This window comes from Cebus imitator, unplaced genomic scaffold (genome assembly GCF_001604975.1).
Source record: "Cebus imitator isolate Cc_AM_T3 unplaced genomic scaffold, Cebus_imitator-1.0 Scaffold234, whole genome shotgun sequence".
Lineage (NCBI taxonomy): Eukaryota > Metazoa > Chordata > Mammalia > Primates > Cebidae > Cebus > Cebus imitator.
In genome coordinates this window covers 1294838-1307644 of record NW_016107549.1, presented here as the reverse complement: position 1 = coordinate 1307644, position 12807 = coordinate 1294838, and the positions used below count along the sequence as shown (strand labels likewise).

Here is a 12807-nt window from a genome sequence, read left to right as displayed (position 1 = left end):
GTGTGTCATTAGGCCTCTAGGGTGGGAAGGGGGCTTGGGGATCCTACCCTGACCACAATGTGCTCAATTGGTGTCAGAATGTCTCCAGTGCCTTGAATAAGCCCCCAAACCCAGCTTGGCTAAGAGAGCCACTCTCTGTGCCCTGCTGCCCTGACCCCCATCCCTGCCTGGCCAGCCAGCTCCACCTGGGGATGGGGCCGATGGCTCAGGTGTCCCCAGCCCCCTCCCGTTCAACCCCAGAGTATAAGCCATCCCTTTCATGGGGCGGATCATAACATGTGGACTCGGCCAGGCATGCGAAGGCAGGCAGACCCTGGAAGCAGCCTCGGGAGTTTTGGGGGAGGGCAGGGGAAGCTTGCAGCCATGCAAAAAAGCCAAGGATCTGGCAGGGAGATTCGTGCAGAAAACATGCTTCCCTTCTTGGAGCCAAGAGGGGGGAGGAGACACACGAGGAGGGCAGGGGTGGAGACGGGAAGGGTTCAGGGCAGTGGGGCAAGGGTACTGGCCTGCCTTCCTCCACCCTCCATCTCTTTCTGAATCTGCACCAAGTCTTCCCACTGCCTCCAGAACTTCTGGCAAGCTCCCTCTTCCTGGCTTCCACATTTCATTCCACAGCTTGGGAGGTGCAGCTTCCTCTCAACGCCTCCCCTGAACTTCCTGGCTAGAATGTGACGGGGGTGGGACACAGCCCCTGGAAGGCACGAGGACAGCGTGCTTGTGGTCTTTCCTCCTCCAGCACCGTGCTCAGGTATCCCGCAAGCGCTCAGGATGGGGAGACCACCCACCTAAGGTCTCCAGACAAGTTGTGCCTCTGCACACCTCACCTCCAAGCTCCAGCCCCTATAACCACCCACCTATCTGACTTATTTCTGAATGTCCTAAAGGCACCTCAAACTCACTATGCCCACACCTGTTCTCTTCCCCCAACCTGGCTGTTTCCTGCACTCACTCACCTCTATCTCTGTTATTTTTTTTTGAGACGGAGTCTTGCTCTGTCACCCAGACTGAAGTGCAGTGGCACGATCTTGGCTCACTGCAACCTCTGCCTCCTGGGTTCAAGGGATTCTCCTGGCTCAGCCTCCTGAGTACCTGGGACTACAGGCACGCGTCACCACGCCCGGTGAATTTTTGTATTTTTATTAGAGACGGGGTTTCACCATGTTGGACAGGCTGGTCTCGAACTCTTGACCTCAGGTGATCCGCCTGCCTCGGCCTCCCAAAGTGCTGGGATTACAAGCGTGAGCCACCCGCCTGGCTTATCTCCAAGTTTTAAAACAGACCTGAGTGCTCCCAGGCACCTCTCATTTCATCAGTTCCAACCTGATCTTTCCCTGGGTCCTGCAGAGATCCATCTGAGAGGGACAATCCTCCCACTGTTCTGTTCTCCACTGTCAGCTCTTGCTGAGATTCCTGGTGCCCACCTCCAGCCCAGCATCCTGTCAAGCTGTTCCCTGCCCTGCAACCAAACTGAGCTTGTCTAGTTACATGACCAGTCATGTCTCCCCTGCTTCCTGTTCTCCCAGGCCCTTCCTGGTGCTTAGGAGAAAGCTCAAATTCCACAACAACGCACTGCCCTCCCCAGCCCAGGGTCCTGTCCCCTTCTGCCGTCTTCAGCTGTCTCCAGGTCAGCCTTTCTCTGCTGTCTCTGCACCGGCCACACTCCCTTACTTGTAGATCCTGACTTCCCACAGGCTCCGACCCACCACAGGGCCTTTGCATGTGCTGTCCTGGGGCTGGAATACTCTAAGCATCTCTCTGTGCCTTGTTAATGCGGCTCAACCTTCAGCTCACAGCGCAGGTATAATTTAAAGTGGAGTCAAGGGGTTATTTGACCAATGCCTGCCTCCCCCACCTGACTGTTTGTGGTGGCAGTGGGGGACATTAATGGTGTCTGCTTCTGCCCATAATTCCATCTGTGGCACCAAATAGGGCCTCATTAAATGTTTGGTGGGTGAGTGCATGTGTATTGCCAGCAGGGAAGGGGTCCCAGGGCAAAGATGTCATTAGGGCATCTGTCTAAGGGACAGTGGGGGAGGAGCAGAGGCAGGTGAGATTTAACAGAATGAGGAGTGTGCAGGGAGCTGTGCAGTGGGGGAGGGAGGGAGATGTGTGCAGTGTGTACTGGGATATGGGTACAGGGTGGGTAGATGTAGCAGAGAGGAGCTGTGTGTGTGTGTGTGTGTGTGTGTGTGTGTGCACACGACTGTGTGTGTGACACAGAGACAGGGACAGTGAATAAGAATTAGAGTCTGGGCATGGTGGCTCACGCCTGTAATTCCAGCACTTTAGGAGGCTGAGGTCAGGAGTTTGAGACCAGCCTTGCCAACATAGTGAAACCCCATCTCTACTAAAAATACAAAAAGTGGCCTGGCATGGTGGCACATGCCTGTAATCCCACGTACTCAGGAGGATGAGGCAGGAGAATTGCCTGAACCTGGGAGGTGGAGGCTGCAGTGAGCTGAGATTGTGCTATTGCACTCCACCGTGAGTGACAGAGTGAGTCTCTGTCTCAAAAAAAAAAAAAGAGAAAATTAGAGAATGAGAAAGAGGAGAGGTCATGACTATGTGCAGAATCTGTACATGCAGCGACTGTGTGTGCAGTGACCCTGTGTGCAGTGACTGTGTGTGCACAGTAACTGTGTGTGTGCATAGTGACTGTGTGTGCATAGTGGCTGTGTGTGTGCATAGTGACTGTGTGTGCATAGTGACTGTGTGTGCACAGTGACTGTGTGCAGTGTGTAGTGACTGTGAGTGCATAGTGAATGTGTGTGTGTATAGTGACTGTGTGCACAGTGACTGTGTTCATAGTGACTATGTGCAGTGTGTATGCAGTGACTGCATGTGTAGTGACTGTGTACAGTGTCTGTGTGCAGTAACTGTGTGTGCAGTGACTGCATGCATAGTGACTGTGTGTGTGCAGTGACTGTGTGCGCAGTGTATGTGGATAGTGACTGTGCAGTGTGTATGCAGTGACTGCATGCGTAGTGACTGTGTGTGTGCAGTGACTATGTGTGCATAGTGACTGTGTGCATAGTGACTGTGTGTGTGCAGTGATTGTGTGCAGTGACTGTGTGTGCAGTGTGTATGTGGATACTGTGTGCAGTGTGTATGCAGTGACTGCATCCATAGTGACTGTGTGTGTGCAGTGATTGTGTGCAGTGACTGTGTGTGCAGTGTGTATGCAGTGACTGCATGCATAGTGACTGTATGCAGTACCTGTGTGCAGTGACTGTGTGTGCAGAGTGATTGTGTGTGTGCAGTGTCTGTGTGCAGAGTGATTGTGTGTGTGCAGTGTCTGTGTGCAGTCTGTGTGTGTGCAGTGACTGTGTGTGCAGAGTGATTGTGTGTGTGCAGTGTCTGTGTGCAGTGACTGTGTGCGTGCAGTGACTGTGTGTGCGCAGTGACTGTGTGACTGTGTATGCAGGTGCAGGTCAAGGCTCCAGGAAAGGGCCTCATAAAGCTGCCAGACCTGAGCCTGACACTTCTGAGCTCCCCTGCCTGACAGTCTTTGCTGGCACACTGCCTGGCTTGCAGGTCTCCTCCAGCAGACTTGGAGAGTCAGGTCTCTGCTGGTCAAGGCCAAAGACCTTGTCAGTTTGAGATGGAGGGTTGGGGACAGCAGGCTGGAGAGAGCTGGAGGGCGAGGAGGGAGTTGGCAGCTTTCCTGGGGCCTGGGCTCCATGGAGCTGAACCGGGGGGCAGCAGTGGTGAGAGGTGGCAGGGAGTGGATTTGCCTCCACTGTCTCTGAGTGTATGGAATGTGGTGAGACACAGAGGTGCTGCACTGGGAAAACCCATCCCTTCTTCTGCAAAAGACACAAACCCCAAACAGAAAACCCCCATTCAGAACCCGATAAAAACAGAGAATCTGCAGGAAGGGGGAGGCACAGGGCTGGGGGCGGGAGGACAGAGGGACAGACAGAGAGGAGCAGAGGGGTGGGGAGAGCGCCAGGCATCCCACGTCGGAGAGGCAGCGTGTGGCATGCAATGCCTAGGCAAGGAGACGCGTTCACAGTTAATGTAAAGCATTTAGACTTCAGAAAGAAGTAAGACCAACCGGATTCTAGATGCAGATGTTGAAGATGAGGGGGAGCGGGCGGGCGGGGGCAGTTGGGGAGGCGTGTTCAGCATTTTTTAGGTTGATTTGTAACCAGTGCCAAAAGACCAATGGGTTTCGGTTCCCGGGCGGGGAGTGGGGGTGGTGGTGGCGGTGGGTTAGGAGATAAGTCATTGGTGTATGAACACACAGACCACGTCATGGATGAACAAATGAATTTCATAGTGCATTTTGATTGGATGAGTTTTTCAGACGGCGTTGCGCCAATATACAGTTTTAAGAGCAGGCATGAAAAGAGACAAGACAAGAAACAGAGTCATTATCCATTGCACACAGGGCAAACCCACGTCACCCCAGCCACTTGGGGGCAGCAGCTGAGGCAGCCTTGGGTAGTACTGCCACATGCCCTCTGCCCCGCCCACCCCAGGGGCCTGCCCTCCCAAGAGGCTGCCATTTCCTGCCTCAGGCTGGCCAAGCCCCGGCCTCAGACCTAGTAGGCTTACCTGGGAGGCAGAAAGGGGCAACTGAGACCTCCTTGCCCGCCAGGACATGCCACTCCCTACTCCAGGCTGGGAGTGAATTGTTCTAGAAGGGTCCAAACACCCAACCACTATCTTTCCCTTATGCTGATTATAATTCAGGGCCAGCTAACAAAACTACATACCCATTCACAATAATAATAACAATAGCAATAACAACCACCAGAATAATGACAACCAGCTATGATAATAATCAGAACGCCTTTTTTTATTCTAGCAGGTTCTGTGCCAAGCACTTCACGTTGATTTTTTTTTTTTTTTTTTTTTTTTAAAGATGGGTTTTCACCATGATGGCCAGGCTGGTCTTGAACTCCTGACCTCAGGTGATCCACCCACCTCAGCCTCCCAAAGTGCTAGGATTACAGGCATGAGCCACCATGCCCGGCCATTTTTTTTTTCCTTTTTTGAGACGGTGTCTCACTCTGTTGCCCAGGCTGGAGTGCAGTGGTACTATCTCGGGTCATTGCAATCTCTCACCTCCCGAGAATCAAGTGATTCTTCTGCCTCAGCCTCCTGAGTAGGAGGAGGGATCACAGGCACCTGCCACCATGCCCGGCTAATTTTTGTATTTTTAGTAGAGACAGGGTTTCACCATGTTGGTCAGGCTGATCTCGAACTCCTGACCTCAAATGATCTGACTGCCTTGGCTTCCCAAAGTGCTGGGATTATAGGTGTGAGCCACCATGCCCGGCCCATAGATGCTTTTACTTGTAAAACGTTCCCATCTCCCTCCCTAGAATGTCAGTGCTATGGGAGCAGGCATTCTGCATTCTTGGTCTGTTTTGTTTGGCACCCCTCCTTCCCGCTCTGTCTCCAGCACCTATAACTACACCTGGCACACAGTAGGTGCTCAATGAATGTCTTTTGAGTGTATGCATCAATGTGAGTCTTCCAAGTGTCTGAAATTGGTTGCAATGGCTAGCCTCGCTCTACATGAGAAGAGGCAGCACAAGTTGTTCAAGTTCAAACAGCTGGTGGGGAGGGTGGGGGCTGTTTGGCCATGGCAATGGTCCTGATGTCCCTCACTGCCTCACACCGCATCTTCCTGCCAGCCAGGAGAACAGGCGATTGCAGCCTATCCCTACAGCTGCTTGACTGGTGATTGAAGGTTTCGACTAACTTCCTCCACCCCACCTGCCCTTCTGGGGAGCTGGGCCGCCCCTCTTGACCCAAAGGGACATTGGTGCAAGGCTGTCTTGTGTGTACCTGGATGGCAAGGTATTCTGACTGCCAGCTGGAGCTCCAGCCCTCTCTAGAAACTCAGGACAGCAGAGAATGGCCAGGTGCGGGTAACCCAGTGGAGAGAGCCCTGGGTGGGGCAGAACCCTCTAGAGGAAGTTTTCAGGGATAGTGAGGGGAAGGGGAAATTTCTGGCTCACTGGAGCTGAAGGCAAATAAGAGTGTATCACTTGGGTGTGGGTGCTGGGGAACACATCAAAGAATGCCCCCCCCTTTTTTTTTTTGAGATGGAATCTCACTCTGTCAGTTGCCTAGGCTGGAGTGAAAAGGTGCCATCTTGGCTCACCGCAACCTGTGCCTCCTGGGTTCAAGCAATTCTCCTGCCTCAGCCTCTGGAGTAGCTGGGATTACAGGCATACGCCACCATGCCTGACTAATTTTTGTATTTTAGTAGAGATGGCATTTCACCATGTTGGCCAGGCTGGTCTTGAACTCCTGACCTCAGGTGATCTGCCCACCTCAGCCTCCCAAAGTACCGGGGTTACAGGCATGAGCCACCGAGCTTGGCCTAAAATGGCCTCTTCTTTTGTGTGGTTCCCCAGCCACTCCTGGCCTTCTAGGATGGAAGAGCAGGCAAACAGATCCTTTTCTGTAGGGGGATCTGACTGGGACACCCCAGGGGCTGTCAGTGTGCTCTCAGGAGTCATGCAGGCCTGGATTTGTGACCTTGGGAGTGTCCCTCACTTCCCCAAGCACTGAGAATCAGTTTGCTTTCTCTCTTTCTTCCTTTTTCTTTTTCTTTCTTTCCTTCTTTTTTCCCCTCTCCTCCTCCCTCCTTCTTTTTTGAAACGGAGTTTCGCTCTTGTTACCCAGGCTGGAGTGCAATGGCGCGATCTCGGCTCACCGCAACCTCCGCCTCCTGGGTTCAGGCAATTCTCCTGCCTCAGCCTCCTGAGTAGCTGGGACTACAGACATGCGCCACCATGCCCAGCTAATTTTTTGTATTTTTAGTAGAGACGGGGTTTCACCATGTTGACCAGGATGGTCTCGATCTCTTGACCTCGTGATCCACCTGCCTCGGCCTCCCAAAGTGCTGGGATTACAGGCTTGAGCCACCGCGCCCGGCCCCTCCCTCCTTCTTTCTTCCTTTCCTTTCTTTTCTTCTTTTCTTTTTTGAGACAAGAGTTTCGCTTTTGTCACCCAGGCTGGAGTACAATGGTGTAATCTCAGCTCACTGCAACCTCTGCCTCCTGGGTTCAAGCAATTCTCCTGCCTCAGCCTCCTGAGTAGCTGGGATTACAGGTGTGTGCCACCAGACCCAGCTTTTTTAAATGTTATGTAGAGATGGGGTTTCACCATGTTGTCCAGGGTGGTCTTGAACTCCTGACCTCAGGTGACCCACCAGCTTTGGTCTCTCAAAGTGCTGGGGTTACAGGCGCGAGCCAGCGCGCCTGACCTAGGGTCAGTTTTCTCATTTGTGAAATGGGGCAACACCTTGTCCTCAGGCCTGATCACAGCTAGATCTGCTCTCCTGACTTCTCTGCCTGCTCTGAGCATCACAGTCAGCTCCCTTCCGATCTACCTTGGCCAACAGGAGGCTCTGGCAGGAGGTAAGGGACGGAGGAGAGAAAGGTTGGCAGGTTTCTCCTCCACTGCTCTCCATCTGCTTTGGCCCTGGTCTGTCCCTCTGCACTGACAGGACAGCTCCCACTTGGTGGCTTCTCCTTGTCTCTTGCTCAGGTTCCCTCCCCACTTCAGCACCTAGGCATGTAACAGCTCCCCACGGTGGAGGCTGGTCGCTGGGTACCTTGCCACCCTTGTGGATGTCCTTCCCTTCCCCTCCACCAGTGGTCTCTGCATTTGGGTGTTATAGGAAGCAGAAAAGCTCCTCTTTAAAGTTCCTTTTCTTGTTAAAGAATAAATCCTAAGTGTGCTAATAACTCTTTGTTACACTCTATCCTATGTAGCTATTAGACATGTCATGCTTACAGCCACGTAGTACATTCTATGTCCTTGTACTTTAACCAACATATCTGTGCTGGACGTGCTCACAGGCATGTCCCAGCTCTCCATTGCTTCTACCTGTTTAGAAGAGCTAAGCTGTTAGCCAGTCGGGTTTTGGTTTAGATTGTGAGGTCTGGCTCCAGCCAATGGAGATCAGACACAGGCGAAAGGATGACCCCAAATGCCTGGTAAGGGATTAATTCGTGTGTATTCCCTTTGTTCTTTGTACTCTCGTGACACAATGGCTACCAGGAATACCATTCCTGCAGTCCAGGAGGTAAACATTGTGTTGCTAAAAAATCCTTTGCCTCAGTGCTGATTTTTCTTTGCGGCACCGAGCATCTGCTTCCGACAGGTGTCTTCGGTTGACACCTCTGAGGGAATTCTCTTACGTGTGGAGACCAAGACCTCTACCTGAGCCCAATCCACGTAAACTGCTTGGCACAGTTCCCTGGCGCACAGCTAGGCTGCACTTCTTGTGAGCTACTGTTATTTTTATTGTTATTAAGATGACATTGATGTCACCCTTGACCCTTGGCTTTGACGCCCTTTGACCACTGCTTCCCCTGCAAGGATCTTCCACCCTCCCCCCGATCTCCTGAGGGCCCCCAAGCCTGGGCTTACTGGCAGATGGCCAAGGAGAGGGTCTGGGACAGGAACTCTAGGGCTCTGTGTCTTTCAGTAAAGGGGAAGGGCAATATGGCCTGTGTGGCCATCACAGAGAGGTCCAGAGACACCCCATGTTGGGAGTCTCCCGGGCCTGGGACTAGAGGAGGGAGGACATCCTGGGGACCCTCCCCCTACAGCCCTGGGAGTGGTGTCCCCACTCTGGCCTGAGGGCTATGGCTCTCCTTGCCCATGAACCAGGAGAGGGTTGGTTCAAACAGAACTGATTTGAAACTCATTCTTTCTGGGCTCCCGACATGATGCGGTGTTTGGGAGCAGGCTCAGCTTTAAGAGCTTTTAAGTGTCTCAGTTCTCTCAATGTGCTCATTTACATTATTAATTCTTAGGCCAGGATGCAGGGAAGCCCACTCCTCAGAGCTAGCCCTACAGCCAGGGTTTGGTCACCCCCATCTTCCCACGATCCCCTCTCCTGAGGGGCTGCCCTTGTCCCCAGGTCCCCAGTTCTCCCTCTCTGGTCATGGCCAAGTGCTGGCTCAAGCCAGCTGTGGCTGTCGGGACCCACTGCTTCTGGGACCATCCTCCCTCCCCCACCTGCCACCTGCCTCATCCAGTCCAGTCACCCAGAGAGAAGCTGGCAGTAGACTTACCCCAAACTCAGTCACGAGGATATCGGTGATGCTGCCCAGAACAGTCACAAAGTCGAAGATGTTCCAGGCATCGCGGAAATAATTCTAGAATGGGGACCCACAAGACAGAGATGCCAACAGAGGGCTTGGTTCCCCGGCCTCCTAGGCTGGCCGGGGGCATGTGAGGGACACAGCTGCCAATCAGCGGAGAGAACGGGACAGCTGTGGTTGTTTGAAGTGCTGTGGTAAGGGCTGTTCAACATCATCTGTGTTGAGTCTCCCTCCCTGGGGACCTTCCCATGATTGGCCTGGCTCCAGAGGGGGCCTCCAGACCCTGCTTCAGCTGCACGGGGTTGGGGCTGCCCTTCAGAGCTGTGGCCTCTCTAGCACTTTTGAGGGCTCCTGAGACCCCAGGGGCTTTATAAATGACATCATTGAGATCCTCATGAATATCCTGGAGGGAAGGCTTATCACCCATTTTCTTTCTTTCTTTTCTTTTCTTTCTTTTTTCTTTTTTTTAAGAGATGGGGTTTCACCATATTGGTCAGACTGGTCTCGTACTCCTGACCTCAGGTGATCCACCCACCTTGGCCTCCCAAAGTGCTGGAATTACAGGCATGAGCCACCGCGCCCAGCCTTTTTTTTTTTTTTTTGAGATGGGGTCTCGCTCTGTCACCCAGGCTGCAGCGTAGTGGCATGATCTTGGCTCACTGCAACATCTGCCTCATGAGTTCAAGAAATTCTCCTTCTTAACCTCCTGAGTAGCTGGGACTACAGGTGCATGCTACCATGCCCGGCTAATTTTTGTATTTTTAGTAGAGACGGGGTTTCACCATGTTAGTCAGGCTGGTCTCAAACTCCTGACCTCAAGTGATCTGCCCACCTTGGCCTTCCAAAGTGTTGGGATTACAGGCGTGAACCACCGCTCCCGGCTACACCCATTTTCTAGGAGGTGACCAAGCCTCAAAGAGCCAAGCCACTCATCGGCCTGAGGTCAGCAGCACAGATATATAAAGCTGGAATTTGAACCCAGACCTCAGAGAGCCCAGAGTCTGTACTCAGGATCCCACTAGGCGGCAGCATGCTCATGAAGAAAGCAGACTGGGTTCAACTCCCAGCTCTGCTACCAGAGCTGTGTGGCTATGGGCAAGTGGCTTCCTTTCTGGGCCTCCATTTCCTGACCCAGAGGAGGAGGACAGTAACAGGGTGCAGAACAGAACAGGGCTTTGGGGCCTTCCAGGCACACATACTTCCTGGCCTCCTTGTGTTTAGATGGGGCCATGTGTGTCTAGGTATGGTAACATGCTGTGAGTGGAAACAGTGTGGCCATTTGCTGGTCAGCGTTGGACTCTCTAGCCTCTCAACCCTGGGCTTGGCAATCAGTAACATTTCAGATGGAGCCTGGGTCCCTGAGTAACTGTGAGGCAAACAGCTTCTCTGCTGAGTGTAAAAAACCTTCATCAGGCCGGGCGCGGTGGCTCACGCCTGTAATCCCAGCACTTTGGGAGCCCGAGGTGGGTGGATCACGAGGTCAAGAGATCGAGACCATCCTGGTCAACATGGTGAAACCCCATCTCTACTAAAACTACAAAAAATTAGCTGGGCATGGTGGCGCGTGCCTGTAATCCCAGCTACTCAGGAGGCTGAGGCAGGAGAATTGCCTGAACCCAGGAGGCGGAGGTTGCGGTGAGCCGAGATCGCGCCATTGCACTCCAGCCTGGGTAACAAGAGCGAAACTCCGTCTCAAAAAAAAAAAAAAACCAAAAAAAAACCTTCATCAATGTAAGTCACTGAGATGCGGGGCTGTTTGTTACTGCAGCTTCACTTGATCTATCCTGACTGCTACATTCCTAGACTGGGTGCTGGCTCAAGGTGAAACACAAGCATAGCCTCTCTGCTATTAAAATACAGAAATACTCCACATTGTTTGGAAAACAGTCCCACAAGCCCTCCCCCTTTCTCTGACTCCCCTCAACTGAGTGCTGACATGGTGATGGGTGGCACCCCTGTTCGGATCCAAGAGTCTGGGTCAAAGAGATGGCCTCCCCTCTGGGGTCAGTGGGACTCAAAACATAAAACACGGGGCCTTCTGAGCATCTTCACAGAAGCAGAGGCCAGGTCAGGGGTTGGGGTGGTCAGTGTGACCCTGAAGTAGCCCCTCTGCCTTACAGAGAAGGAGCCTGACTTGAGAGCTGTGTTCGTCTCCTATTTGGAGTGCTCACAGAGATGGTTGGGGCATCAACTTTAGCACTAACTACTGGGGCTCAGTTTCAGGGGGACCTCCAGGGGGCAGCAGAGAGCACACATCACAGAGTCATCCCACCTCATGGGGAGAGTGTGGGTGAATTTATCCTCCAGTGCCCATCAGACATAATCAAAGGCCTCTGTGCCCTTCTCTGGAAGGCAGGGGTATCACAGCAATCAGACAATGAATGTGAGTCATGAGCATGGAGCATACAGTAGGTGCTTAACAGATGAGATGTTGCTGTTTCACAACTACCTAAAAGGATTTCAAGTCCTACTGGCACTTTTGGTATTTTAGCAGATGTTCCTGGGGCCCTGCCCACATCTCAACTGCACACCTACAGTATGTTACTTTGCCCAGGGTCTCTCTCTGGCTGCACGTGTGTTTGGGAATTAACAGCTCTCCTGGGAGTGGGCTGTGATTATGTCTGATCAGCACTGGAGGATAAATACACCCACTCCCTCCCACGGAGGTAGGATGACTCTGTGGTGTGTGCTCTCTGCTGCCCCCTGGAGGTCCCCACTGAAACTGATGCCCCTAATGACCTCCTTGAGCCACAGTGGGAACCTGGTTTCCTGAGACCCTGGCTAAGACCACAGGCTGTAGGTCATTCTCTGCAAAGGAATGGACTAAACTGGTGGTCAAGAGAACAGACGTCCTGGTTCAAGTCTCACCTTGGCCACTCACTGGAGACCTTCAAGACTTCTAGTTCCAGCCCATTAGCATAAGCCTTTTTCCCCTTAAATTTTTTTTTTTTTTGAGATGGAGTCTTGCTCTGTCACTCAGGCTGGAGAGCAATGGCGCGATCTCGGCTCATTGCTGTCTCTGCCTCCTGGGTTCAAGTGATTCTCCTGCCTCAGCCTCCCCAGTAGCTGGGATTACAGGCTCCCGCCACTATGCCTAGCTAATTTTTGTGCTTTTAGTAGAGACAGGGTTTCACCATGTTGTCCAGGCTGGTCTTGAACTCCTGGCCTCACGGGATCTGCCCACTGCAGCCTCCCAAAGTGCCAGGATTACAGGTGTGAGCCACCTTACCTGGTCCCCCAATTTTTAAAAATAATTTTTATTCTTTCAGAGATGGGGTCTCACTCTAACACTCAGGCTGAAATGCAATGGTGCAACTGTAGCTCACTGCAACTCTGACCAACTGAGTTCAGGCAACCCTCTCGCTTCAGTCTCCTGAGTAGCTAGGACTACAGATGTATGCACCATGCTTGGCTAATTTTTAATTTTTTTTGACAGAGTCTCCTTCCGTCACCCAGGCTGGACTGCAGTGACAAAATCCTGGCTCCCTCTGCCTCCCAGGTTCAAACCACTGTTGCGCCTCAGCCTCCCAAGTAGCTGGGATTATAGGCATGTGCCACCATGCCTGGCTGATTTTTGTATTTTTAGTAGAGACAGGGTTTCACCCTGTTGGCCAGGATGGTCTCGAACTCCTGGCCTCAAGAGATCTGCCCACTTTGGCCTCCCAAAGTGCTGGGTTTAGAGGTGTGAGCCACTGTGTCTGGACTTTAATTTTTTTTTTTTTTT

At 52.5% G+C, this 12807-nt stretch overlaps 1 protein-coding gene across 20 annotated transcripts in view; it reads right to left on the bottom strand.

Annotated features, from left to right (window-relative positions):
* CACNA1A (calcium voltage-gated channel subunit alpha1 A) overlaps window positions 1-12807 on the bottom strand; it is a 293742-nt gene that overhangs the window by 27426 nt on the left and 253509 nt on the right. For 11 of the 20 annotated variants that reach the window (XM_037727562.1, XM_037727559.1, XM_037727549.1 and 8 more), the window contains 2 exons: window positions 9054-9137; window positions 4058-4063 (listed from right to left, as the gene is read on the bottom strand). In XM_037727562.1, the coding sequence (XP_037583490.1) occupies window positions 4058-4063; window positions 9054-9137 (90 nt within the window). The remainder of the gene's footprint in view (window positions 1-4057; window positions 4064-9053; window positions 9138-12807) is intronic. The other 9 variants (XM_037727551.1, XM_037727560.1, XM_037727556.1 and 6 more) reach the window with 1 other exon arrangement.